This window comes from Chlorocebus sabaeus, chromosome 21, assembly GCF_047675955.1.
Source record: "Chlorocebus sabaeus isolate Y175 chromosome 21, mChlSab1.0.hap1, whole genome shotgun sequence".
In the NCBI taxonomy this organism is placed as follows: Eukaryota; Metazoa; Chordata; class Mammalia; order Primates; family Cercopithecidae; genus Chlorocebus; species Chlorocebus sabaeus.
This window is the reverse complement of record NC_132924.1, coordinates 34,674,372-34,699,663: the sequence shown is the minus strand read 5'-3', so window position 1 is coordinate 34,699,663 and position 25,292 is coordinate 34,674,372. Positions and strand designations below refer to the sequence as shown.

Sequence of the window (25,292 nt, the reverse complement as noted above, 5' to 3'; positions counted from 1 at the left end):
CGGTTTCCAGGACTGGACAGACAGACAGAAAAGCAGACAGAGCCACTCACTATTTGGCACAAACCAGACCAAACGAACTTACAATAGAAAGTTTATTTTTTGTTCCAGTCAGTATTTTTTCCTTAAAAACAAATTAAAAAAAAAAAAAAAAAGCTGATCACAGTTTGCTTAAAACAGACAGACTTGGACAATATTTGTAACTTTGTTCACAAAAACATACATCACTGAAGCTGCACTTATAAGAGCCACTTCCAGAGTTCGTGCAAAGGGTCCTACAAAGGCACGCAGGGACACATCGCTTGGAGTCACAGTTTTCATCACAGAGTCACTATTCACTACACGTCGAACAAGTTGTGTCTCATCAAGTCACCTCTACAACAGCATTAATTACACAAGGAATATAGGTAGTTTGAATAAAAATATCTTTAACAGCTTGGAGCTATTGAGACAGGAACACTTCCACGCACATGCACAGTTAAACAACTTGAGTGCAACACACAACATTGGCACTAAACGAGATTGAAGGGGGACTTTTTGTGTGTTTTTTTCTCTTTTTTTGTTATAGTTACTTCAAGTAACACAGCTTGCTTCATATAAATAAGTTAAAACATCTATTTTTTTTTTTCTTCAAGACAAAGCCATTCAGGACAAAGAGATGAACAGAAAGCAGATCTACTTATACAGGCGCTATAATGGCAATAAACAGGCTCATGATTAAAAGATGAATTAGGGCAAAGAGAACAGGGCTTCTTCACAGAAGGAACACAAGGGAGTTTCAGAAAGTCACCTTAGTACTGACACTACGCGGGATCCGCTAATACTGCTCAGTACTTTAAACGCTCAGATACTCAGGGACGGAAGGCCCCTCCTGCCGCGGCCATGCTCATGCTTTTCAGCTTATTATCTTTTTTCCACTTCATTCTCCGGTTTTGGAACCAGATTTTAATTTGTCTCTCGGAGAGGCAAAGAGCATGTGCTATTTCAATCCTTCTTCGGCGTGTCAGGTAACGGTTGAAGTGGAACTCCTTCTCCAGCTCCAGGGTCTGGTAGCGCGTGTAGGCCGTCCGGGCCCTTTTGCCTTCCGGGCCGCCTATGTTGTCTGCAATAGAAAAGTCAGCGGTTTAGCCACCAACTCCTGTCTTCCAAAGTCCTCCAGGGGGACAAGCTTGGGTCCTGAGCAGGGAACCCAGGCGAAAAGCTCAACAAGTTCTCCCTACCAGCCCGCACACCCCTCCCGAATTTCCTTCCCTCTTCCTTTCTAGAGAGAAAACAATACGATTTGGATCCTGGGAACAATCTGCCCATCTGAGGCTGGGGCCGTGTCCCGGAGGACTCCGGCGTTCCCTGGCCCCTCTCCTGCCCTCTGCGCCCTGCCCCGGGCGCCCCGATCGGGAGGCACAGCCCTCCCAGGCTGCCCACCGCACAGAAACCCAGGAAGCAAGGCCCTTTCCTGAGCGCCCAAGTGGCCTTCGGGTCACCCTCCCTCAAAGTTCCAGCCCTGAGAGCCGCCTCCAGTTTCCAGCCTGCAGGGTTGGGGCGCCTGCTTTCTTTTTCTTCCCTTCCCTTTCCTTCTTTCTCCCTCCTGCCCCCAAAATTCAGAATCCTGCCGGCTCTCGCCTCGATTCTTCCCCCCAAGCCCCTTTTCGGGGGCTCTAATTAGTAACGCTGCTTCCCCAGCGTAGCCCTCCTCATAAATTATCCGCCCTGACAAGCCCGATTCACGGCTCCTACTGCCATCCTCTACCTCTCTGCGTCTTGCTCAGCTGGCCTAACCCGGGAGCGCGTTCCAAGGCGTGGGGTTCCAGAGGGGTTTTTTGCTTCCAGCCCCTTTCAACGTCTAAACTGGCCAAGCGAACGCCTATTTCCCCCACTATTTGTGAGCGCGGGGTGCTTGCAAAGAAGAGGAGGAAGGAGGAAGGCAGAGGAGGGAGAACGGCAAGGAGAGGCTCCGCAGGGCTGGGAGAAATGAGACCAGGAGAGAGACTGGGAGAGGGCGGCAGAGGAGAAAGGGGGGACCGAGAGCCGCGTCCCCGCGGTCGCGTGGATTTAGAAAAAGGCTGGCTTTACCATGACTTATGTGCAGCTTGCGCATCCAGGGGTAGATCTGGGGTTGGGCGGGCGGCGCCGGGCTCGGCTCGCTCTGCGCACTCGCCTGCTCGCTGCTGGCAGGGGCGTCCTCCTCGGCTCCGGACGCCGTGCCAACCCCCTCTCTGCTGCTGATGTGGGTGCTGCCGGCGTTGGCCGAGGCGCCGCTGGAGTTGCTCAGGGAGTTTTTCCCGCCGTGGTGGCTGTCGCTGCCGGGCGAGGGGGCCACGGCGGAGCAGGGCAGCGGGTCGGGCGGAGGCGAGTGCGTGGACGTGGCCGGCTGGCTGTACCTGGGCTCGGCGGGCGCCGCGCTGGCGCTGGCCGCGTAGCTGCGGGCGCGCTCTCCGGAGCCAAAGTGGCCGGAGCCCGAGCGGCCGACGCTGAGATCCATGCCATTGTAGCCGTAGCCGTACCTGCCGGAGTGCATGCTCGCCGAGTCCCTGAATTGCTCGCTCACGGAACTATGATCTCCATAATTATGCAACTGGTAGTCCGGGCCATTTGGATAGCGACCGCAAAATGAGTTTACAAAATAAGAGCTCATTTGTTTTTTGATATGTGTGCTTGATTTGTGGCTCGCGGTCGTTTGTGCGTCTATAGCACCCTTGCACAATTTATGATGAATTATGGAAATGACTGGGACATGTACTTGGTTCCCTCCTACGTAGGCACCCAAATATGGGGTACGACTTCGAATCACGTGCTTTTGTTGTCCAGTCGTAAATCCTGCCTGATGACCTCTAGAGGTAAACTCGTGCACTAATGGGGGAGTTGGGTGGAGGCGAGAGGGGTGGCGCGCGCGCCTCGGGCGCGTGCCCGCCGCCAGTTGCCGCCGTTCAGTCGGACTCGAGCGCCACCCGCTGGAGGCAGGGTGCATCGCCCAGTCTCCGACCGGGGGCTGCAAGGGCCGGGGTCGAATTGAGGTTACAGCCCATTATGGCAAAATTATTGCATTTCCCTCGCAGTTCCATTAGGATGTACCAATTGTTAGGCCGTCAGCTGCCGATCGCGCGCCCGGCGAGGATGCAGAGGATTGGGGGAAGGTGGTGACTTGCATTTTATTTACAACAACTTTATTTCCCCCGTTTTGCAGCCCCTCTTATTTTTGTGTCGAGGTTGGGGTCGGTTCTGCCCGTCCTGCCAGCAGCTCTGAATTTTGAAAATACAGATATCACCTTCGGGGAAGGGGGAAAGCCATTTAGCCAACTGGATAAATAAATCCTGCCCGCAGCAGTAGCAGCTACAGTTACGGCTCTGTTTTTGCGAGCGCATGAGGGACAGTGTCCCTGCCGCTCTTAAATGACAGGCGTCTATTAAAGATAGCTTTTGTGTAGTGTTTCTGCAAGGCGAGGTCAAATTCCATACACTTTTATAACCGTAGTCGATTTTTCTCTCGTGTGAATATGGTTTTCGTGTCATTAGTTTGCTATTTGATTTGCTTATGTATCCAGCCTGGAAAATCTTCACCACAGGGTCCGATTCCTCGAGCCAGCCGGACCCCAAGTTGGAGGGTTCTCCTTGAACCCAGCGAGTGAGCCCAGGCTCCCTGCAGCCACAGAGGCTGCTTGGGGTCTGGGGATCCGTGGGGCCGGTTACTGGGGTCTTGCTTAGACCTCCAGGAGTAAAATGAGGGCGATAATGGAAGCATTTCGTGGCAGTGCGTAGTATCTCTGTAGTTATTTTCCACGGCTCCGAAAGACTCAAGTAAATCACAAATATAGCTGAGAGGCAAGTGGAGTCTCCCCGCTGGAGGCCCCGCGTTGCAGGCGCCCCTGGCACGTCTGGAAGCCAGGACTCTGGCGGCTTCCATGGCCCTGGGCCCCTCATTGGGTCCTGAACGCTGCTGTGGCGGCGACGCGGGCGCTATCGGAGGCAGGGAGCGAGAATTCGGAGCCGGGGGCCTGAGGGATCCCAGGGGCTCCCCGGGCTGTAATGTTCCACCCGCGCCCAGGTTAGCTTGCCTCGGCTGAGGCTGCTTCTTTTCCACTGACGGTTGCACACGCAGGACCGAGAGACTGGGCTCTGTTGGGGCCCCCTTTGTTCCTTGAGCTTCCTGTTCTGGGAGGCCGCTTGGGAGGCCGCAACAAGGCCGGGCTCCAGCACTTAGACCCCCTCTTTCCACTGGTCAGAGATAATTTGATGATGCCCTTCGGGACCTACTGGCGAGGGACCTAGGCACAGACTCCCAGACGCGAAACGGGGCTCGGCCCAGGGTTCTTTCCTCCCTAGCAGCTCAGCGTTCCGAGGTCGGGGAGCTCAGAGGCACTAGCACAGCAGCCCCGGACGCATTCAGGGCGCACCCCAGAACTCGGGAGCCGGTTTGAGCAGCCTTGTGGAGCGGGACTGGGTGTGTGCAATGCGCCCCGCTCCACCGCCGGTATTGGCTGTGTGTGAGGTTTTGTTTTGTTTTGTTTTTTAAGAAATAAATGCACAGACGCTTGCAAAGCTCCTGGCTCCCCTGAAGTTGCGGAAGCCCCTGATGGGAGCAGGCGGGGAGAAAAGTTGGGGAGCAGGCGAGGGCAAGGGGGCAAAGCCGAAGGAGGTTGCAGCGCTGGCCTGGTCCCTGCCCAGGCGTCTACTCGCCCGCCTTTGCCTCTGAGTCCTCCCCGCTGGGCTGCGTGGAATTGATGAGCTTGTTTTCCTTTTTCCACTTCATGCGGCGGTTCTGGAACCAGATCTTGATCTGGCGCTCAGTGAGGCAGAGCGCGTTGGCGATCTCGATGCGGCGGCGCCGTGTCAGGTAGCGGTTGAAGTGGAACTCCTTCTCCAGCTCCAGTGTCTGGTAGCGCGTGTAGGTCTGGCGGCCTCGGCGCCCATGGCTCCCGTACACAGCACCTGCGAGCAGAAACAGCCGGGCGCCGGTAAGCCAGGACCTGGATGGTTGACCCAGTCAGCCCAGTGCCTCCCACAAGGGGCATATGAACTGAAAACCACACCGCCTCCACTCCAGCCTCTCCTACTATGTCTGGGGCCCAAAGCATACTGAATGGGAGATTATTTCATACCAAGCGAGATGTTTTCCACCTATAACGACTTGGGGTGGACATTATTGTTTTTGAAAAATCTGCCTCATAGGAAAATCATTACAATCAAAATAACAGAATGGGCATTCTTAATTTGGGATGCCCAGGTCGTGTTTTTGTGGGGATGCAGGGTGTGTGTGTGGGGCGGGGGGGAGGTGTGGAACCACATATGTGTTGTGCACACTCTGAATTCGTAGTGGTCTCTCTGAGGATGCTACTGTGACCAGCCATGTCAGAACTCAACACATTTTTTGAAGAGTTAAAAATGGTCAGCCCTCTTGAATCTTTACACATTCTCCCATATTATATGACCCTTCTGAGAAATGCAGAACTCACCCAAGGATAAAGTGGATTTTAACGCAAAACATTATAATTTTAACAATCCGCATTAGGCTCTGTCCTAGGGAATTCCTAGGAGTCTTTGGGATTCCCTGTGGAGTCTTTGGAAACCAGAGGCTAAGAGATGGAGCTATAGTTAGTCTAGGATTTCTAGCAATGTAGGATTGTGTTGGGCTGTCTGATCTGTGCCAAAGATCCCCAAGGGTGGTGGGGATCCCTCCAAGACAGGTGTATGAACTCAGGCATGGGCTCAGAAGAAGGCAGAAGTTGGCTAAGAGTGAGCAGTTGAGTGGAAGGGGGAGGAGGTGAGGGAGGAGAGAGAAAAAAAAATCCTGAGTCTGGGGCTGTGGCCCTCCAAGGCTTTGGGGAGACACTAGAAGAGGCCAAATGGCCACCTCTCTCTGTACGGGTTTCTAAAGGGCAGAAAGGAGAGGGGTTTGGGAAGCAAAGGGTATTTATCAGTGACCAGGGCAGAAGGCCCTCTGGCTTGGGAAGCTGAGCAGGGTACCCAGGGTGCATGGGTCCCCACCAGCCTCTCTCTCTTCAGGCTGTCCCTGTCACAGGTCTCATATACGTCTCAGTGCCCCCATCCTCCCCTAAAGTGTCACCTTACATGGACACTGGGGGCCTGCTCTTCCTCTGCCATGGCCTGATTGCCCCATTGGGAACTGATTTTTTCTTCTCTTTTAAAAAGCCAAAGAAACTTTGCTAGTTCTTTCCTCCTCTCTCTCTATTCCTCTTTCTACTCGGTTTCCTCCTTCTTTCTTTCTTTTCCTGCCTCCTTTCCCCTCTCCCTCCACTGTCTTGGGATATGCCTTACCCGCGCAGGAGTTCATCCGCTGCATCCAAGGGTAAACGGGACTCGTGTACTTCCGGTCGGCGCCTTCGTCATGGAGTGCTTTGCCCTGCCCGCTGCTGCTGTCGGGTTTGTACTGCTGCTCGGGAGAAAAGTGCAGGTAGTCCCCGGGGCCCCTCTGCTTGCCACTGCCCGAGGGCGAGGCGCCACTGAGGTCCTTATCAGAATAGAAACACGAGGCCCCGTACTCGTAGGACGCCCGGTTGCAGGCCAGGACAGAGTTGGACTGTTGGTAGAAACAAGGTGAGGTGTACGTCTTGTCCGGGAGACTCGACGCCCCGTACGAGGCCGGGAAGGGCCTCAGCGCGTCATAGCCGGCCTGGTAGAGGGGCAGCTGGCCCAAGAAGGAGTCCTGGCCGCTGGGCAGGCTCCCGGGGAAAGTGGGATTCACAAAATAGGAACTCATTTGCGCGCCCCTCTGCAGGACTGTGATTTGTTGTGTATTAGTACATCTGGCTATAACTATTAGTAGTCATCGAACTGGTTTGTTTCTGGATGGCCGAACGCCAAAAGCGACAGCAGCAAATCGCACCAGCTGACGCCGCGGCGGCCAATGGGAGCGAGCGCCGGAGCCCGCTCCCCAGGGACCGCGGCGACCGAGGCAGCAAAGTTACAAACAGCCCCCAGCTCGCCCGCCCGCCGCCCGCCCGGCAGATTAATGGGCGCGCACAGCCAGCCGGCCCGGCTCTCTTCCCGAACGCCAGCGGCGGGCACTGCCCGTTCAGGGGCGAGCCGATCAGGCCAGAGTAGGGACACTAACGCTCGGGCCGCTGCAAAGGCCCCGCCAGGCCCCCTCCTTCCTCCTCCCTTTTTTGCTTTATTGAATTTTGCGGGTTCCCCACCCCTCCTCTTCCAAACGGGAAACCTGAAGGTCCTGCGCCAGGAGGGGCGGTGACAAAGGTGGCTTTGCTCCCTGCTGGCCTGCACTCCAGGCATGGCCCCGAGTTGCCCCTCCCCTAGCGCTCCCCTATTAGTGGGTGCGAGTTCTTGAGCTGGAGCAAGGGCCATGAGAAATCAGGCCTTCACTCTATGCTCTTCACTCGTGCGCCTTAGCAATCGGTGAACTCCGTTATTCTCTCCTTCTCCACTCGCACCAGGGGCCTGGGCCTTGCAGCCCAGAGCTGAAGGATCACCTCGAGCTGACCAGGACTCAGCCAAACGTAGGTTCTTCCCACCCATTCCCTCCTCCCACATACACATCCTGTTTGAGTCCCAAGGGGCTCAATGGCCGGCGCCTGCCTGGTCTTAAAGCACCCCTTCCAGCTGGGCGTCCCCATCCTACCTTTGAACCCAGGGAATTAAGAGGCCAGAAACCACTGGTTTTAACAAGAAAGGACCGACAGAGCAGCGGCCTTGAGACTGGGCTCCTAAGCCAGCCGAGGGACCTACTCCCCTGCCCAGCGCCTGGGGACTCGGCATCTGCTGCGAGAACCGCTCAGAGCTGAGGCGGATAAAAGTCCAGATGTGGAATCTTTCTGTCCACATTCCAGAGGCACAGAAGACGCAGGGGCCCTGGCCAAGCTGGGCACAGAGGGCAGCTCTGCAGGGCCCAAGGCCGCGGGATAATTGATGGGCTCGGTTTCCGGGGCGCCCGACAACCGGCACTGTCCTGGGGCCGCCCTCTTTACTGCCCTTCCTGGGATCGCACGGAGGGCTGCCGCCCCTCAGTCTCTCCGGAACCGGGAATAGTTGTCTCACCGGCTCCAGAAATCCTGAATTGTTTTCACTGCTGTTCCAGGCCTGGCGGTCCCCAGACAGGACATTAGAAGCCTGTCCTGGACTGCTCACTCTTGCCTGAGAGGTGTGCCTTCGAGATAGTTGACTTTTACAACACATGGATCAATCTCGTTTTGAAAAATGTGATAGCAGCCCAGTGGCATTTTTACAACTGTGTTTGTTGGGCTTGTAAAACCCCTTGAATTAGCTTTAAAATCCTCAATTCTGTGGAGGTTGAAGAAAGACTATTTACGTGATTTGGATGGATTTCTGGAGACTGTTTACAGATCTGTAAAACCCTGGCCAATGCAGGCTCACCGGTTCCGGACTTAGTGGGGAGGTGGCAATTGGCAGTGTTCCAGTAGGAATCTAGTAATGACTTAGTCTCTTCCTTGCTTTTCCAATTTTTTTTCCTGAGCTCTCCTCCCCCAAAGAGAAAAAATTGGGAAAGGACTGGCCTAAGGTCGACCTCCAAAGAGCCCAAGAGGCACTCCTGGAAGGCGGCTACTAGCCTGGCAGTGGGGGCTACCCCTGGAAGCTGGATGCCTGTTCCCCAATCTGTCCTAGAATGGGTTTACTTTGCATATAAAGCAGGGCCTTGAATAAGAGGATAGAATTGGGCATTTCCTACAGATTACTTCAGGGAAAGAATTCAATAGGTGAAAATGAAAACTGGAGTCAAAAAATTAAAAGGGACTTTTAAAAATAGCTGTTTGAAGAAAATCACGTTTGTGTTTTTTTTTTTCTTGAAATTATCAGACTACAGTGATTTTAAGCAAGTTATTGTTTAAGATGAAAATAACCATTTGGAGATGTCAATGTTTACATTTATAATTTCCTTTTCATTCCTCCATGTCCCACACAGTGGTGGGGTTGGTGTCAATTTACTGTTGTTATTATTATTTGTCATGCCTTGACTAGGATTCTCGATCTAATTATTGTTCCAGCTGACGAGAGAATTTGATTTCTCAGCTAAGAGCCAGAAAACATTATATTTCTAGCTTCTATAGGCCCTAAGATGGAAAAATACATATTACATTGGAATCTTTACATGTTAGCCAAGGCTAGTGCATATCAAGTTGGCAGCTGACCAATTCATTTCTCCAACCAGATATACACACACACACACACACACACACACACACACACCTCTCTCTCTCTCTCTCTCTCTTTCTCTCTCTCTCTCTCTCAGAGAGAGGATCATTCCGGCAAGAATAGGCAGCCCAGACCCTCCAGAGAGCCTCTCCTGCCATGGTGAGAATGGCCACCCCAGGGCTCTCTCTCTTCCCTGCCAAAGCCACGCAGAAAGCGACTTACCTTACAGTTTCTCTCCAAGGCGGGCAGGATGGCGAGCTGGGCCCCACCGTCTGCCCTTGCCCTGGGCTGCCCATTGAACAGCTCCACCTTCGCCAGCCTGGAGGGTGGTCTGGGAGTATGTAGGTGTGGTACCTTGAAGGCCACCTCAGTCCATCCAGCTCGCTAGCCCAGGCCAGAGCCCAAAGCACACAGGTGCGGCCTCTGCCCTTCACAGGCCCTCGCCTGGAGCCAAAGCCGTCCTTCTTTGCCATAGCCCATCCTCCTCAGATCCGCCAGGCCTACAAGCCTCAGGACTACAGGTAGTCTCTCCGATATCAGAATCGCAAAGACAGAGTGTTCCCTGAACCAGCGTGCGCCCCCAGGACGCCTTGGGACGTGCAGTTTGGGCAGAAGCAGCCATGACGTGCCAGGCGGCCTGTGCAACCAGTCTCCATGGTGCTGGAGTGGGGGTGGGGGAAGGACCCGAGTCTATACCGGCGTTCAGCTGCGGTCAGGGGTAGCCGAGGCGGGGAGATTTCCCGGCCAAATAGGCTCTGGGTGATAGCCCCTCAGGTCCCCTTTCGTCCCCCTCTACCCTGCTTGCTGGGAAATCTCTGAGGGGCCCGTACAGCAGTCGCGCCAGGCTGCAAGAGGCGGGCTGCGGCTGGCGCCGGTCCCGGCGACGGCCACGGCGTGGCAGCAGCGAGCGCCAGCACGGTTGCAATAAATAATCCGCCAGCGGCAGCCGCAGGCAGGAAGGCAGCGACCCTAGGATGCAAATACGCCTCTTTATCCGCCCCGAGCGCACCCAGAGCACGGGCGAACGTCCCAGACATCCACAGCCCCTTCCTATTTATCGAATCCATACCAAGATATTGTTTCAAGATGGGGAAACAACAACCCAAACAAAAAATAAACAAAAAGAACCTCGGACTCCTTTCTTGTCGCTGTCCGGGGAGTTCCCAGGGCAAATCTGGTCTGACACGCACTTAGGCCGAGCTACAGTTCGAGCCACCGCGCTACGCAAAGCCACAGCCAGCAGCACGCTCCGCGCTTCCTCCCGGGCAGCTCCACAGTCCTCTCCCCGCTCGCGGGAGGTGGGGAGTGCGGTCGCCAGTCCGTTGCGCCAAGGTGGATTGGGGGGTCCCCCTATCGCCCAGACTCGGTTTGCGTCCTTCCTTCAACCTTAACTGCGGGCCCCTGCCACCCGCACTAACACCATCACGTCCTCTGCACCGAAACTTCCCACCAAGTAACACCCAATTAACTCCATCCTCTCCTCCAACACAGAATTCCACCCACACACTTATTCCCTCTCCCAGCGCTTCAGACACCTCTCTCATCGAAAAACCGGGCGAAAGGAAGCCATCAACGAGCGGAGAACTCTGGCTGAATTAGTAAGTTTTTCTCTGTTTCTCCCTTTTACCTTTCTCTCTGAAACCAATTCCCACTGAGTAGAAAGTGCTGTGCTGATGCTAATAAAATGACTGTGGATTAATGCACTTCGCCCTCACCTCTTCCCACCTTCCCAGGTCAAGAACGGTTTCCTATTGTTGGGGAATCCAACAAAACCAAATAGGGCCATGAATGAAAACATAAAAATCCAAACCTAAGGAGCTAGCGGGGAATACAGTGTGCCGGGTCACTTCCTTTTGGGCTTCACGGGGTCGCTGGGGAAGGGGAGAGAGACGACCCAAGGGATGCTGCCCTGTGCCTGGGCGCTGTGCCACGGAGGGCCGAGGGAAGGCGGGCACTTACTGCCAAGGCGAGCCAGGGAGGAGAGAGAAAGGGAGTGGTGGGTGTGCGTGTGTGCGCGCGCGTGTGTGCCTGTGTGTGTGACGTGTGTGTGCTGTAGTGTGTGATGGGGGCGAGTGTGAATGGGTGAGTATGGTAAGGGGGAGTGTGCCCCTCTTAAAGCCTCCCTGGGTGCCCTCTCCCACCGCTGCCGCCGCCAGCTGTCACCTCACCACCTTTACTCCTATCTCCTCCCCACATGTCTCACCTTCAGACGGCGACTCCCAGAAGCTCCTGCCCCTGTGACAGCTGTCGCTTGGGCAGCCCGAGAGACGAATTGTCCTCCTTCCTGGTGCCAGAGGACACAGGAAATTAGCCAGGTTGCGAGTTGCAAAGCTGCCGCCGCGGCGCCGGGAACGGGGCGCGCCCCATCTCCAGCGGGAGCCGCCAGGCCTGGCCTGGCCAGGGCTTCCCTTCGCTCGCCATCTCCGGACAAAGCGCAGCCGAGCCAGGCTCCAAGGCAGAGCTCCGAAGCAGGCAGGACGGAGCGGAGCAAAAGAATGCGGCTCTATTCTCGCAAGGGAAATTATAAAAAAGTTCATGTTCACGGTTCTCATCCACATGACCGACAGCGGCCAATGGAAGGGCCGAACAACTCATAAAGTTGTATTGCAAAGTTGTAAATTTTCATAAACAACAACGGATTTATGACCCTTTCCCCATCACTGAGAGGAGGCAGCTCTTACACAGGCGCCATCTTACCACCGAGGCCGCCCAGACTTGGGGCCTCAGGTTTTACAGACCCTTTTGGGCCCGGTTTTACTAAAAGAGCCATAAGAAGCGGACCCAACCCAGGCAGGAGACTGGAGATGAGGTCTTGCAGGCGGAACTCAGGATGCTCTGAGCTGCCCGCACAATCCCTCGCCCTTCGCCCCTCGCCCCTTCCCTGCACCCAGATGCCCCAGCCCCTGCCCAGGCTGCGCAGCCCAGCGAGGGTCTGCGGTCCTAGCCCCTCCCTGCGCCACCTACAGCAGTGCGGTACCCTGGGACGCCCTTGCCTCTCCTGCAGGCGGGGTGGGGGCCTTAAATCCCATTTCCTAGCCTGGGGCTGGGTTCAGGGCGCATGCGAAATCCGTAATCAGCCTCTGGGTAATGCCCCTTTCCAAGCCCACGGCGCAGCCTTAGAGGAAAGGGTGGATTTGAAATTTCCTCATGGAATTTATGGAGATTTTTAGGGAGCTTCATAGAATATAACGTATCTACCAGAGATTCCGTTTTCAAGGGATCTAGATGTTAGTGCACACACAAAAACCAGACAAACGTCTCTACACGGATAAAGGCACATATACAATTATGCACACAGGGAAGGGCATACACTCTTGTGGGCACAGAATGACATGCAATTATGGACACACAGAAACACATGCACCCAATTATGGACACCAAAATATACACAATTGTGAAAATAGGTAAAAACACACACACAGAAATACATAAACAGAAAAATAAGCACATACTCATACAAATACACACATAAAAATACATTAAAAATACATGACACCAATACATGAGCATCCAACACTTGGACCATCACAAGGACAGCCACCCCACTTTTGCTTCCTCACTTCCCCTTTCCCAGTCTCCTCTGGATAAGGTAGTCCACGTTTTTCTTTGTCACCAAGCATCTTTATTTTTCAGTTACATAAAACACAGCTGGGCTGGGAAGTGTACCTTCCCTGAACCCCAGGATGGAGCTGAGGGGGATACAGGACAACACAGGAGATGAAGGGCATTGCGGAGGGCATTGGACCTCCCCACCCACTAGTTAGCTCAAGACAACATACCATGCTACAAAGTCACCCCATTAACACATCCTTTCGAAGTCAAGACACTGCCTTACAAATGAACTCCAAGACTATAGAAACGATCAAACAAAAAAATCTTGTTCAAATATACAGTATCTGCTATTATAGGAAACGTCAGGGCATACATATTTAACACAGCTGAACAGTAAGATACAGGAGCCAGAGGAAAGGACAGCGAAGCTGGGAGCATCTCCACAGTCCTACTAAGCAGAAGCTAACCCAGAGATCTGCAGCCAGCTCAGGAACATTCCCCTCCAGAAGTGGGGGTTGATGGGCCTGAACTTTGGGTGCCAAGCCAGAGAAGGAGGGATTGATTCTAGGGTGCAGCACTTAGAATGCTTTTTGGAATAAATATATTATTTTTCAATTTAAATAGATGCCAATACCCTGATCCTGAACCTCAGCACATTCTCAGGGCAGCCTCAGGGACCCCAAAAGCTGCGAGCTGTAAGCAGCAGGGGCCTTGCCTGGGAGCAGTCGGCACTAGGTAGCAGGCAAGCCAGCCAGCACAAAATAGGTAGTTTTAGGGGAGTAGGTAGTAGTGAGATTCACGTTCTTGCGGATCTGGGAGGGTGGTGCTGGGTGTCTGCCAGTGCTGGGATACATAGGGGCTTCCTGGGAATGGAGGCCCTCTGGGCTGGATACATAGGTAGTTTGGGGGTGCCTCGAGCAGAGGCCTGTGCTAGGTAGTATTTTGGCCGCGCCAGCGCAGGGCCGGCTGACCTGGAGTTGGGGGTGTCTTTTGGGGTCCTCGGAGGCAGAGGGAATCCAAGGCGACCCAGTCGCTGCGGCCGCTCAGTCCACAAAAGTTGGGAGCTGGAGTAGGTGATGGGGGCCGGGTAGAGTGCAGGTTGGGGACTGTTTTGTTTGTTCGGTTTTTTTTTTTTTTTTTTTTTTTACATTTTCTTTTATTTTTCCCATTTTTGTAAATAAAACCAGTGAGTCTCTTAAAGACGCTTTTCCGACTGTCCGGTGCAGCGAGGGCCCCGGCTCAGCCCCTCATTCCTCCTCGTCTTCCTCTTCTTCATCATCGTCCTCCTCCTCAGCCTTGTCCGCGGCAGCGGTGGCAGCGGCAGAGGGCACGGCGCCCTCGGGAGCTGCTGCGGCAGCCGGACCTTCGTCCTTATGCTCTTTCTTCCACTTCATGCGGCGGTTCTGGAACCAGATCTTGATCTGGCGTTCGGTGAGGCAGAGCGCGTGGGCGATTTCAATGCGGCGGCGCCGCGTCAGGTAGCGGTTGAAGTGGAATTCCTTCTCCAGCTCCAGTGTCTGGTAGCGCGTGTAGGTCTGGCGGCCCCGCTTCCTGTCAGGTCCTGAGGACAGACATGCAGACACAGGAACACACGGACAGACAAGTAGACAGGGCACTCGTTAGGCTGCTGTCCCAGAGCCCACACCTTCCTCCTGGCCTAGTCCCAGGCGAGCATCCCCCTCTGCCCCAGGCCCCAAACTGAGCTAGGGGAGGAGGGGGGGGTGTTAGGGAAAGACCCCAACTGCAGTGCCAGACGCGCAGGCAGCTCTGTAATCAGCAAAGGCACAGAATCCCAACTTTACAACCGCCTTTTCCAGCCGGCTAAGCTTCCACAATGTCCTGCTTCCCCTGACAAAGGAAAACTGTAAATATAGAGTGTGGGCAAGTGGGAAAAGCTGCACTTTTGCCATTCAAAGATGAGCCCGGCCATTCCCCCACCTTGCTAGGCAAGTGGGCGACCCTTCCCAGCAGCCTGAGACCTCAATCCCCAGGACCTTCCTAGGGTACCCCGACCCTCTGGCCTCATTCCCTGGCCCCCATCTTAAAATGGCCCCTGGCACAGGGTCGGGTGAGAGGCCTTGCAGGGCTTGGCTCGCCCAGCTTTTGAGGAAGAAAAGACAGGCAGCAAGGAAAAGGAGGAGGAAGAGAAGAAAGGGAGGGAGGGTGACAGAAGAGGGAGAAAGAGAGAATAGCGAACAAACTTAATGTTAAAATTCCAAGGCAAATGGAGTTAAATAAATTTACGAGGATCGAACCCATTAATTGGACCATAAAAAGTTTTATGAGCCTCATTTACATACAATGCTATGGGCTCCACGCAATGGCGCCTCCGCTGTAATTAAAACCAGAAAGGCTGCGCCGGGAGTCACGGGGCTGCCGGCTCGCAACAGCCTGGCTCCGCTCTTCCGGCCCCCGGCTCCGCGCTCACCAGCGCCGCGCTCCCCGCTCCCGGTCCCGCTCCACCAGCCCGGCCAGCCTAGCGACTGCGCCTACCTGAAGACCGCATCCAGGGGTAGATGCGGAAATTGGCTTCGGCTGGGCCGTGCAGCACGCCCTCGTCCGCCTTGTCGCAGGCGCCTTTGGCGAGGTCACTGCAGAGCCCGGGGATGTTTTGGTCGTAGGAGGCGCAGGGCAGGTTGCTGTAGGCGTCGGCGCCCAGACCGTAGCCGGATGCAAAGGGGCTCTGATAAAGGGGGCTGTTGACATTGTATAAGCCCGGAACGGTCGAGGCGAAGGCGCCGGCGCCCGCCCCGTAGCCGCTTCTCTGTGAGTTGGGCGCAAAGGAGCAAGAAGTCGGCTCGGCATTTTGGAACAGAGAAGCCCCCGCCGTATATTTACTAAAAAGCGCGTTCACATAATACGAAGAACTCATAATTTTGACCTGTGATTTGTTGTCCGGCAGCTTTCAGTGTCGGTTTTACGAGGTAGCGTGATATATGATAACATTACACCCCCAGATTTACACCAAACCCCATTTTCTTTTGGACTGAGCTCGACGCAGCACGTGACCGCCCACATGACCGCCTCCGCCAATCTCAGCAGCCCTCACAGGTGGTCTCGCTCCGCTGGGCCCGCGGCCGCCTAGAATGGAAGGGGAAGAGGCTCAAATATGCGGCCAACGAATCCGCCCGCGCCCGGTGGGCCTGGCGCGTCGGGCGGAAAAAGACCCGGAGGCTCCGCGGGAGCGCCCAGCTGGCCGCCAACCTCGGCACTGGGGTCTGCAGACGCCGGGCGGCCCCGGCCTCGCGCAACTCCCCCATTCCTGCTAGTGAGCCCTGGACCCAGCTTGGGATCCTCCCCATCCCTCTCCTGTCCGCTTGCCCAGCCCCTGGAAGGATCTCTGTTCCCCGCAACAGCCTGCCCTTCGGTGGCCTTGTGGGCAGGACTCAGCTATGAGCAGATCGACTCTGCCCAAGTCTTCTCTCATCCAGGTCCAATGGGCGACACGCCGGACTTAGACTCGGATCCAGACGGGGAAAGCGCAGCGTCGCTTGCAGCTGCAGCGAGAATGTCACCGCAAACTGGAACCATGTGGTTCGAATAAAGTCAACGTCTCTCAGCTTCCTTTCCTTAATCGGAGGCACACTGTTTATCCGCCCTAAAGGAAACAGTGAAATATTTATCTATTAATGAGACTCATTTGCCAACAGATTTATTAACGTGGGGTTCCTCTCCCTCCTCCCGGACGCTGTAGTGTTGCAGGCTCTGTGCCTTCGCTCCTGGGCACCTGGCTGGCTCCAGCAGTCCGATAAATGTCTAAAGATTCTTTTGTCCTTGTCACAACTTCTGGTTCCCCTCTGGCGAGTGGGTAGCCAGGGCTGTTTCCCCCAGCTTGGAGAAATCTCAGGCCTGCACCCTTCCAGGCACTCCCAACAGTGGAAGGTTTCTGGTAGCCTTCACCTCAGCCACCCTTAGGCCTCCATCTCCTAGGTGGGGTGCCTGGGAACAATACATGCTTTAGAGCCGAGAGTGGAGAGTGGGCTCTTGCGTCTAGGGACTGCAACCCCCTGTGGACTTCCATTTCTTTTGAAGACACCAAAAACAAATAGGGGGACCACCCCCTAAATGCCACCCAGCTGTGGAGGCTTCACCTATCCAAATACCAGCTCACACGGAGCTGAGCGCACGGTGGTCTCCCTCCCATCCAGGCCCCCAATTCCTGCCTTCCCAGGCCTCCGACCCCTGCACCATGTTGGACCAGCTGAAGCCCCTGCCGCCCACCGCTCAGAGGAGGATAGTGGGGAGAACCCTTCCCCTAAACGCCTCATAAACTGCCCGGCTGCTCTGGAAGCCCAGCCACCTTTTACTGCTCAGCTCCATTACACACCATAAACTCGACCTCACAATGGAATTGCCCCGGAAATTCTCCTGTAAATTATAGAGTTGAGTTCCTTGTGTACAAAGCACTTCCCATCACTTTCAGAGGGTCCAGGCCGCCCCCGTTTACCGCACCCTCTCAGGGGGTCCCAGGAATACAAAAGGTGGAGGGAGGGTTCAGACTGGGACGCCATGGAGCCCCAGTCCCTGCGCAGTGAACCACCCGGGCTTGGGAGTGAAGGTGGGGGCTGGTGGGGCAGGTGGGCCCTGGGCTGTCTCCTCCCGTGCCACGGAAGTCCAGGGGTAGGGGTGTGGGGTGGGGGACAATATCCGGAGATGCCTTTATGGCAGATCAGATGATATCGTGTCTCCGATGGAGAATAGAGAGAGTAAGACAAAAAGAAAAAACCTAAATAATGCCTGTCGCATCGCCTTCTGGAAGGAAATAAAAACCTAAGAAAGTTAAAGGAAGATGAAACAAACAAGAAGGCTAGGAGATCAAAGAGGCAGAATTACACCGCTTTAGACCAATAAATTGTTCCTGGGGTGACACAGAGCAAGATGCAAAGAGAAAAGACCAAGGCCCCCGCCGCCGCCGCCGTCTGTCTAGACTCAAGCGGCTGGAGGGGCTGACAGAGCTGGTGTTTAAAGTAGAACCTGCCCAGTCCAACAGCCCGAGCGGGGAGCGATTTCGGGGAGTGCGGGAAGGAACGCACTTCGCCAAGGGAGGGCTGGGCGCCCTCGCCACCAGCTCATCCCTGCCCCGGTTTTGCCCGGCGCGTGTCCAGGAGGTTCTGGCAGGACACACTGCCCCTCCGCCCTGGCCAAGGAGGATCCGGATACCGCTTGCAAGGCTTCGGCCAAGTCAGCCAACTGGGCCCAGTCCTGCGGACACCGAAACCTCTCTTTAGTTTCCAGGCTTCTTTCTCCCCTCCTGCCCTGTGTGGTCTGATTTAAAACGAAAAGGTCGGATAAAATCAGGCTTTCAATAAGGCTTCTTAAACTGCGTGTTCTCAATTCATTGTTTCTCTACTTATTTGACTGAAAAGACACAAATGCACTAGGTTATATGAGATAATTTTCACAGAAATACTCATTAACCCTCAGCCTGAAGCAGGCACATGTAGGCGGGTTTCTAATCAGCCGAGCTATCTTTAGATAGATATTTTCAACTGCTGTCCCTGAGCTTCCTTCCTACCTACTGGCAGAGCGTGTTCACCCTGCTTCTTGTTACCAAATACCAATATTTAAATTCAATTATGAAGGTAAAGCCAGCTCTAGGCAGGGAATAGCGCCTTCCAGAGATTTGGTGGGTGGCTGGCGAATTGCTTCCTCAAGGTTTCCACCCTTGCCTCTCTCACCGGCTGCATCTGTTCCCCACCCAGTCAGTGAGTGATCCCTGGCCTGGGCGCAAAGACAAACCCGTCCCCGTCGCGTACAAATGAGATTGGGTTGGCGCGGCGCGGGGTCTTGCCTAGGTGAAGGCCTGCTGCGGGGAAACCACTCCCAGGCTTCCCAGAGGAAAAGCAGACTCCCAGTCACCAGCCTGCCAAGGGCAAGGGAGGCGCCTTTGGACAGTCCACCCAGGCCTGGGAGACCCTTGGCTGCCTGCACCCACCTGAGGCCTCCGTGATCGGTGGAGAGACGCAGTCGCCACCGATCTGTGATTTCATTTATTTGTAGTCACACAAATCGAGCTTTCTCTCTGAATCTACAGATCTGCGACTTCACCATTTATTTGTAGTTAAAGAAATTGAGCTATCTGCGGCTTGAATACAAAGCCACGGTTGACTCCCGGGGAAGCTATAAAACCCTTCTTACAATCAGATGTTGTGAAATTATATACGGAAATATAACGAAGGCGTGTGTCTGTAATATCGATGTGTGTGTGTGTGTATATATATACACACACACACATATATGAGATGAGAGAGAGAGGGAGAGAGAGAAAGGAGAGATATTGTGTGTGTGTGTGTGTGTGTGTGTGTGTGTGTGTGAGAGAGAGAGAGAGAGAGAGAGAAAGGAGAGAGAGAGCAAACACCCGGGAGAGACATCAGCCAAAATCCAGTCCCCAGTTTTACAGCGTGTACAGCGCGGAGATGCGGGCCGTAAACATTTTGTGGGCTTGGCGGAGACTATTACGACCCAAATAAATGCAATGTGCTGCGTGTTCACAGGACTCTGGGACGCTTCGAAAGGTTGTCTGTTTGCTTTTGCGTTTTCCCTCTGGAACCATTCGACATCCGTGGCTGATGCTCCCACCCGAGAGGAGGCCGCAGCGTGTTCCCCGCCTAGGGTCCCGGAGAGGCTGGAGCTGGATTGGGGTCCCCTCCCTTCTGGCCTCCTGATGGGTGAACGCCTGAGCAGCCTCGGTTCCTCTACGGCGGAGGACGTGCCGCGGCTAGAGACAGCCCGGGCGGCTTCCACACCGTGTGCGACACTTTTTGTGCTACGGTGTGATTGTTATATTAAACATCACATTAAAAAAATAATCAAAGCAGTCCCTGGTTTGTCCCCCGGGATTCTCTTCCCAGTCAACTCGGCCCGGCCCCTAGACCTACAGTGGACAGACACCGAGATTGCCTTTACTCCCAATGTTCACCGCCTAATTTTACTGTCTCGATTCAAGTCAGCCGAGTCTCGGGGTCCTGGATCTGTCTCGGGTTCTGACTCGCCGGGCCCTGACCCAGGTCGCAGGTTTCGAGGGCCTCCTGGGCGGCCGCGGGACCCGGGCCACGGTGTGCGCCCTCGGCACGCACTGTCCACACCCTCTGGGCGGTCATCAGGTCTGGGGGCTGCAGGCGTTCCTCCTGTGTCCAACAGTCAGCCGGGGCTCCCTGGAGCCTGGTTGTGTCAGGCCTGTCTCAGCTGAGGACGGTGACCCTGGAGCCGCGCCGGCGCCTGGAGCTGCTGCCCCGCGGCTGCCCGGACAGCTGCAGCCCGGCTCGCTGGGCCCTCAGGGTGGGGTCAGGGAGGCGCGAGCGATGAGGGTCGGGCAAGACCCCGCCGATTCCTTGTTTCCCAGCGAGGCTTCTAGCCAGGCGTGAGGAGCACCGAAAATATAGGGCGCCTGTTCACTAAAATCTGGGGCTCCCATTCCAGAAAGGCTCGTGTCAAGTCGACATCTTAGGAACTTCCCAGGGCTGCGGAGGCGGGAGATGGCGGCGCGGAAGCCTCTTGCATGGAGCCACACTGCCATCTGCTGGCCATTATTCGGTACTGCAGTCTCAGCTACCACGGCCAGCCTGAGCTTTGGGAGCCGCCGGCTAGCCCACCGCACTCCACTCCCAGAGGTCGGGCGTGGGCCTAGGTTCTGGGGAGTCTGCGTGGAGCCCGGAATCTACTGCAGAGGAGGCAATGCCAATAAAAGAGCTGTTTCCGCAGTCGCTTTATCGGCGGCAGACAGAACAAATGAACAAATGAAAGGGCTTTGGTGGAATATCCTAATTAGGGCTGGACAGTTGTAAACTCATTAAGGGACGAATTCCAGACAGTTCGCAGTCCCGGCCTTTATGGCACACTCTTACTGCCTATTCTTTGAAGTTCCTTCTGTCTGCAACAACAGAGGGCGTCCCAGCCTGGTGGCGAGGTGGGGGTGGGTGTAAGGAGACGCCTCATCCACCCGCGCCCTGGTTCCCCTTTTAAACTTAGAACACATCCAACTTTGCAGAAGTCGTGGAGTGGGAGAGGGGGAAGGGCGAGAGAAGCAAGGGAGTGGAAGCGAGGCCGAACCCTCCGGCCACATCTGGAAAGCGCTTAGGCCTCCGAAGTTGTGGCCGTTCCCCCCGCAGCCCTTTACACCCCATAAACGGTAACAGCCCTCATTTTCTTTTATGGCGCTTCGGGGCTAGTCTGTTGCCTCAGCCCTGCCTCTGTTAGGACTTGTGCTCGGGAGGGGCTTGCAGTGCAGGACCCAGATTCCCTTGGGCCAGGCTGGCAGGACGCCGCGGGGGAGGGTGGTGAGCGGTGCGAGGATGCAGGGCTTTGTTCCTTTGCAAGCCCCCAAAATGTTTGCCTGCATGGCCGCGTTGGGCCGGTGGGGCTCCTATTTCCCTCTTCAGAGGCTGCTTAGAAGGCGGTCCCCAGCTCTATCCTGCCACCTTCTCCCCCTTTTCCCCACCAAGCTAACGAAGGCCCAGGTTTGGGAATTTTCTCGGGGGCACCAAGGTGAAAGGGTCGTTTTTCCACCGCTACTGGCCAGCCCAGCCCAGCTTCTCAGGGGCTTCTCAGCCGTCCCGCACATAGACACAAAGCCGGGAGCCTGGTTCCGCCGCCGGGTTTCCCAGATTTTCTCGCCGCCAGGCAGCTGGCCTGTTTGGGAGAGCTTAGCTCGGCGGACTGGTTGTGGCAGGTCCCGCTCCTGAAAGCCAGCCAGAGGCAAAATTGGGGCTCTTTCTCCCCATCCCAGCCCGCCCTTACCCAGAGACTCTACACAGGCTCCCCTGACCCAGAGAATAAGGTGCAAAGAGCAGACCCGCAAAAAATAGAAAAGAATCAATATATTTTATTTGGCAAAAAGTTAAATATCATCTCAACACAACAATTTGGTCAGTAGGCCTTGAGGTAACTATTGCAAAATATACAGTGTAGGTTCAGTCTGATGGAAACCCCAGATTCATCAAGGATACAAATCTACAGTAGCCCAGTGGCGGTTTCATAGTGTATAATTTATTATCAATAAAATTAACTCCGTTACAATCAGCATCCATTTCCTCTGATTAAAATTAAGCACAAACCCTAGGTAGTAACCTTCTGCACATATGTATAGCTCCAAATTTCCTCACTGTTTGTCTGGTGCAAAAACAATATTCAAGCTTGTCTGATTATGTATATTTTCTTTGATTATATAGAGTATATATACAATAGACAAGACAGGACTACAGATCATGGAAAGACGAAAATGCCCGCATTTTTAATGTGGAGAAAACGATGAATCTATGCATCCCCGAGAACACTTAAAAAATTTTTTTTTATTTCACTGGGAAATCCTTACAGCTAGTTTACAATCATAGGTTAACAGCCTAGTTATACAGAAGACATATTCCACTACAGAGCTATACTCTATGCAACTGTTTTTTCCCCTCATAAACAACCTGAGTTCAAATTGAATTCTATCTTCCACAATCACAACGGGTGCATCACCCAGTACACAGAAGTTTGAGTCACAAAACATAATTACCACAATAAAACACAGTGTTCAAGTATCTTGGCAGAGCGATCTGCCGCACAAACAGCAAATTAAATTAACTACACAGACTAAAAACTATACAGCCTACCATCAACAGTTGTGCATTATAAAAAGGTAGTTTCTTTCCTTTTCTTTTAAGTCAGGAACAGGTAGATTTTTAAAAATATATATACAAGGTAGCACACACATCTATCAGCACTAATGCCCCCCCTACTTTTTTTTTTTTTTTTTTCTTATAGAAAATGGAAAGCTTACAATACCTCCTCCATCAAAGCGGCAGGCCTATGAGCCAGCCTGAACAGGGTTTGCCTTGGGGGAGATGTGGCCTGAGGTTTAGAGCCGCTTTGTGCGGGGATGGTGGAGGCTAGGGTGGGGGTGAGAGAAGGAAGAAGGCGGAAGGGGGACGGGCAGTTCTCTTTCTCTCTAGCTCACCCTTTTTTCTAAATAAACCCAAATGGCATCACTCGTCTTTTGCTCGGTCTTTGTTGATTTTCTTCATTTTCATCCTGCGGTTCTGGAACCAGATCTTGACCTGCCTTTCGGTGAGGTTGAGCAGTCGGGCCACCTCGTACCTGCGGTCCCTGGTGAGGTACATGTTGAACAGAAACTCTTTCTCCAGTTCCAGGGTCTGGTGTTTTGTATAGGGGCAGCGCTTTTTCCGAGTGGAGCGTGCATGAAGCCAGTTGGCCGCTGGGTTATCTGTGGAGAAGAGAAACACTGGGTTTAGGAGGAGGATACGCACACCCTGCTGGGGGCAAAGGAACCTCCTGGGTGGGGTCTCTGGCCGAAGTGCAGAACTCTGCTGAATTGGTTAGGAAAGGCAGTCAGGCCTCAGACACAATGGAACCCTGGCAAACAGAAGCACAGAGGGTCACTTACAATTGCACGCAGTAAAACTTCGGCTTCCCCTCCCCTCCGAGACCCTCCTTTCTCATACTCCGTCCTCTTGTCCCCCTTCTCCTTCCTCCCACTCCCCGAACGCTGTATAGAATGAAATTTGGAAACAGATCTCCTTGCCACGCAGGCGGAAAGCATGCTGCCTTGTGTCCTGTAGCAAGATTAGGATTCCTCTGTCCCGTTCGCTGACTCGTCTTTCCTTCCCAACCTTTCCCTCTACGCTCTCACCCCCCACTCCTTATTTGACTTTCCTGGAAGGCCTTCGGAGCTGGGCATGCCGTCAGGGCGCCCCGAGGCCGTTGATCACGTCTGTGGCTTATTTGAATAATCTGGCATGGGGACCCTTGTGGCCCGGGTCGATCGCGCCTTATCTTGGCAGGATTTACGCCGCCACTGGCCGAAGGCAAGAAGTGGAAGGAAATCGGCCGTCTTCCCCAGCGTCCTGGCTCCGGCTGCCCTGGCTGCCGCCGCTCACGGACAATCTAGTTGCACAAAAGGCTCTCTGGGCTGCATTGCTTTCGAAGAACGGCCCAAAGTATCTCGGTCCTGAGCCCGGGCAACCAGGGAGAGGGGCGGCCAGTCGTGGCTCAGCCCGAAGTGCCCGCCCCGCCCCCTGTCGCTGCAGCAGCAGCAGCCTCCTCTCCCGTAGCCCTGCGGGCCACTCTTCACGGCTCTCCGGACTTTGGGCCCTATCTGAGGCGTCCCAAACACCAACTTCTGGCTCCTGGCCCCAACTTGAGAGGCTCCTAGCGAGGACGAAGGCAGGCTCGAGAGAAAGCTGGCGGGCCAGCAGATCCGGGAGGCCGGCATGGAGGCGGTGGTGGCGGCTGATTTGAAGGGAGGAGACACTTACTGGGATCGATGGGGGGCTTGTCTCCGCCGCTCTCATTCTCAGCATTGTTTTCGGAGAAGGCGCCTTCGCTGGGTTGTTTTTCTCTATCAACTGGAGGAGAACCACAAGCATAGTCAGTCAGGGACAAAGTGTGAGTGTCAAGCGTGGGACAGTCACCCCTTCTGGCCGACAGCGGTTCAGGTTTAATGCCATAAGGCCGGCTGGAGGGCAAGCCCGCGAAGGAGAGCGCACCGGGCGTGGGCTCCAGCCAGGAGCGCATGTACCTGCCGTCCGGCGCCGCCGCCGCCACGGGCGCCTGGGGGTGCACGTAGGGGTGGTGGTGATGGTGGTGGTACACCGCAGCGGGTACAGCGTTGGCGCCCGCCGCGTGCACCGGGTTCCACGAGGCGCCGAATACTGCCGCCTTGGACTGGAAGCTGCACGGGCTGAAGTCAGGGTGCTCAGCCAGCGTCGCCGCCTGCCGGGGGGGCTGGCCCAGGGTCCCCGGCGCATAGCGGCCAGAGCTCAGCTCATCGGCGGCGTCGGCGCCCAGCAGGAAAGAGTCCACGTAGTAGTTGCCCAGGGCCCCAGTGGTGGCCATCGCCGTGCCCAGCGCCTGGCCGGCCCGGCCCGACCCACGGAAATTATGAAACTGCAGATTTCATGTAACAACTTGGTGGCACCAGGGGGGGAAGTACAGTCACCTAATAAGTTGCCGGCGCCTGCGCCCCCATTGGCCGTGCGCGTCACGTGCCCGCCCAGCAGAACAATAACGCGTAAATCACTCCGCACGCTATTAATGGCCCAGTGTTTTGCAGTCATAATTTTTATAGCAAAAGCCATATGTTTTTATGTAAAGGGATCGTGCCGCTCTACGATCGGGTTTGTTTTAATTGTGGCCAACGAATATTAAAAGATCAAATCTAGCCTTGCCTCTGTACTCCCCCTTCCCCCCCACCCCATACACACACTTCTTAAGCGGACTATTTTATATCACAATTAATCACGCCATCAGGGAGGCGCGGGTCCCGCGTGCGAGTGCGGCCAGCGGAGCCCCTCACATAAAATTAGACAATAATTGAAGCCATAAAAAAGCAGCCAAATCGCATTCTCGCTCTACTGTATTTAAATCTATATTTATGATATTTCATAAGGAGTTATTGTTTCAGAAGCCACACAGGCTGGCGGGAAGTCGGGAACGACCAACAGATTCGTTTGCCTCGCCCTGGCTCCCAGCAGTAAAAATTTACGAGGACTTGGAAAGGTTAGACTGTTGTGTTTGGTTGGCGAGCTCCCTGTAAATAATCCCTGCGGTCCCCGGGAGAGGCGAGTTTACCCCCGGCCTCCTGCGAAAAGTCAAATTCAACGCAGGATCCGTCCCAAACGAAGCAG

General features: G+C 54.7%; 5 protein-coding genes and 1 long non-coding RNA gene across 10 annotated transcripts in view; 1 reads left to right on the top strand and 5 right to left on the bottom strand.

Annotated features, from left to right (window-relative positions):
• The window catches only part of HOXA3 (homeobox A3), a 45,393-nt gene extending 33,968 nt beyond the window's left edge, over positions 1-11,425 (bottom strand). For both annotated transcript variants that reach the window (XM_007981807.3, XM_073009026.1), the window contains exon 1: positions 11,318-11,425. The gene's annotated coding sequence lies outside the window, so the exon portion shown is untranslated. The remainder of the gene's footprint in view (positions 1-11,317) is intronic.
• HOXA5 (homeobox A5) lies at positions 75-4,638 on the bottom strand. The gene is made up of 2 exons (XM_007981814.3): positions 2,068-4,638; positions 75-1,099 (listed from the first exon to the last, which is right to left on the bottom strand). Exons 1-2 carry the CDS (start codon positions 2,960-2,962, stop codon positions 849-851), a joined length of 1,146 nt encoding a protein of 381 aa, XP_007980005.1. The 5' UTR covers positions 2,963-4,638; the 3' UTR covers positions 75-848.
• HOXA6 (homeobox A6) lies at positions 3,357-9,379 on the bottom strand. The gene is made up of 2 exons (XM_007981815.3): positions 6,268-9,379; positions 3,357-4,920 (listed from the first exon to the last, which is right to left on the bottom strand). Exons 1-2 carry the CDS (start codon positions 6,707-6,709, stop codon positions 4,661-4,663), a joined length of 702 nt encoding a protein of 233 aa, XP_007980006.1. The 5' UTR covers positions 6,710-9,379; the 3' UTR covers positions 3,357-4,660.
• Positions 7,357-11,425, top strand: LOC119626282 (uncharacterized). 2 transcript variants are annotated; one of them, XR_012090327.1, is made up of 3 exons: positions 7,357-7,463; positions 10,638-10,712; positions 11,324-11,425. It is a non-coding gene; the product is annotated as an uncharacterized lncRNA (long non-coding RNA). The 2 variants fall into 2 exon arrangements; XR_005242471.2 differs by having other exon boundaries at positions 7,411-7,463; positions 10,606-10,712.
• Positions 11,426-12,713: 1,288 nt separating this feature from the next.
• On the bottom strand, positions 12,714-16,551 carry HOXA7 (homeobox A7). The gene is made up of 2 exons (XM_007981816.3): positions 15,160-16,551; positions 12,714-14,227 (listed from the first exon to the last, which is right to left on the bottom strand). Exons 1-2 carry the CDS (start codon positions 15,536-15,538, stop codon positions 13,914-13,916), a joined length of 693 nt encoding a protein of 230 aa, XP_007980007.1. The 5' UTR covers positions 15,539-16,551; the 3' UTR covers positions 12,714-13,913.
• Positions 16,552-21,629: 5,078 nt separating this feature from the next.
• Positions 21,630-24,835, bottom strand: HOXA9 (homeobox A9). Of its 3 annotated transcripts, none has more exons than XM_007981817.3 (2): positions 23,922-24,835; positions 21,630-22,870 (listed from the first exon to the last, which is right to left on the bottom strand). In XM_007981817.3, the coding sequence occupies exons 1-2, from the start codon at positions 24,499-24,501 to the stop codon at positions 22,632-22,634; spliced, it is 819 nt and encodes a 272-aa protein (XP_007980008.1). In that variant the 5' UTR covers positions 24,502-24,835; the 3' UTR covers positions 21,630-22,631. The 3 variants fall into 3 exon arrangements, 1 of the variants encoding a protein (XP_007980008.1); XR_012090320.1 differs by having other exon boundaries at positions 22,840-22,870; positions 23,051-24,835; XR_012090321.1 differs by having other exon boundaries at positions 22,840-22,870; positions 23,297-24,835.
• Between the last annotated feature and the right edge of the window lie 457 nt (positions 24,836-25,292).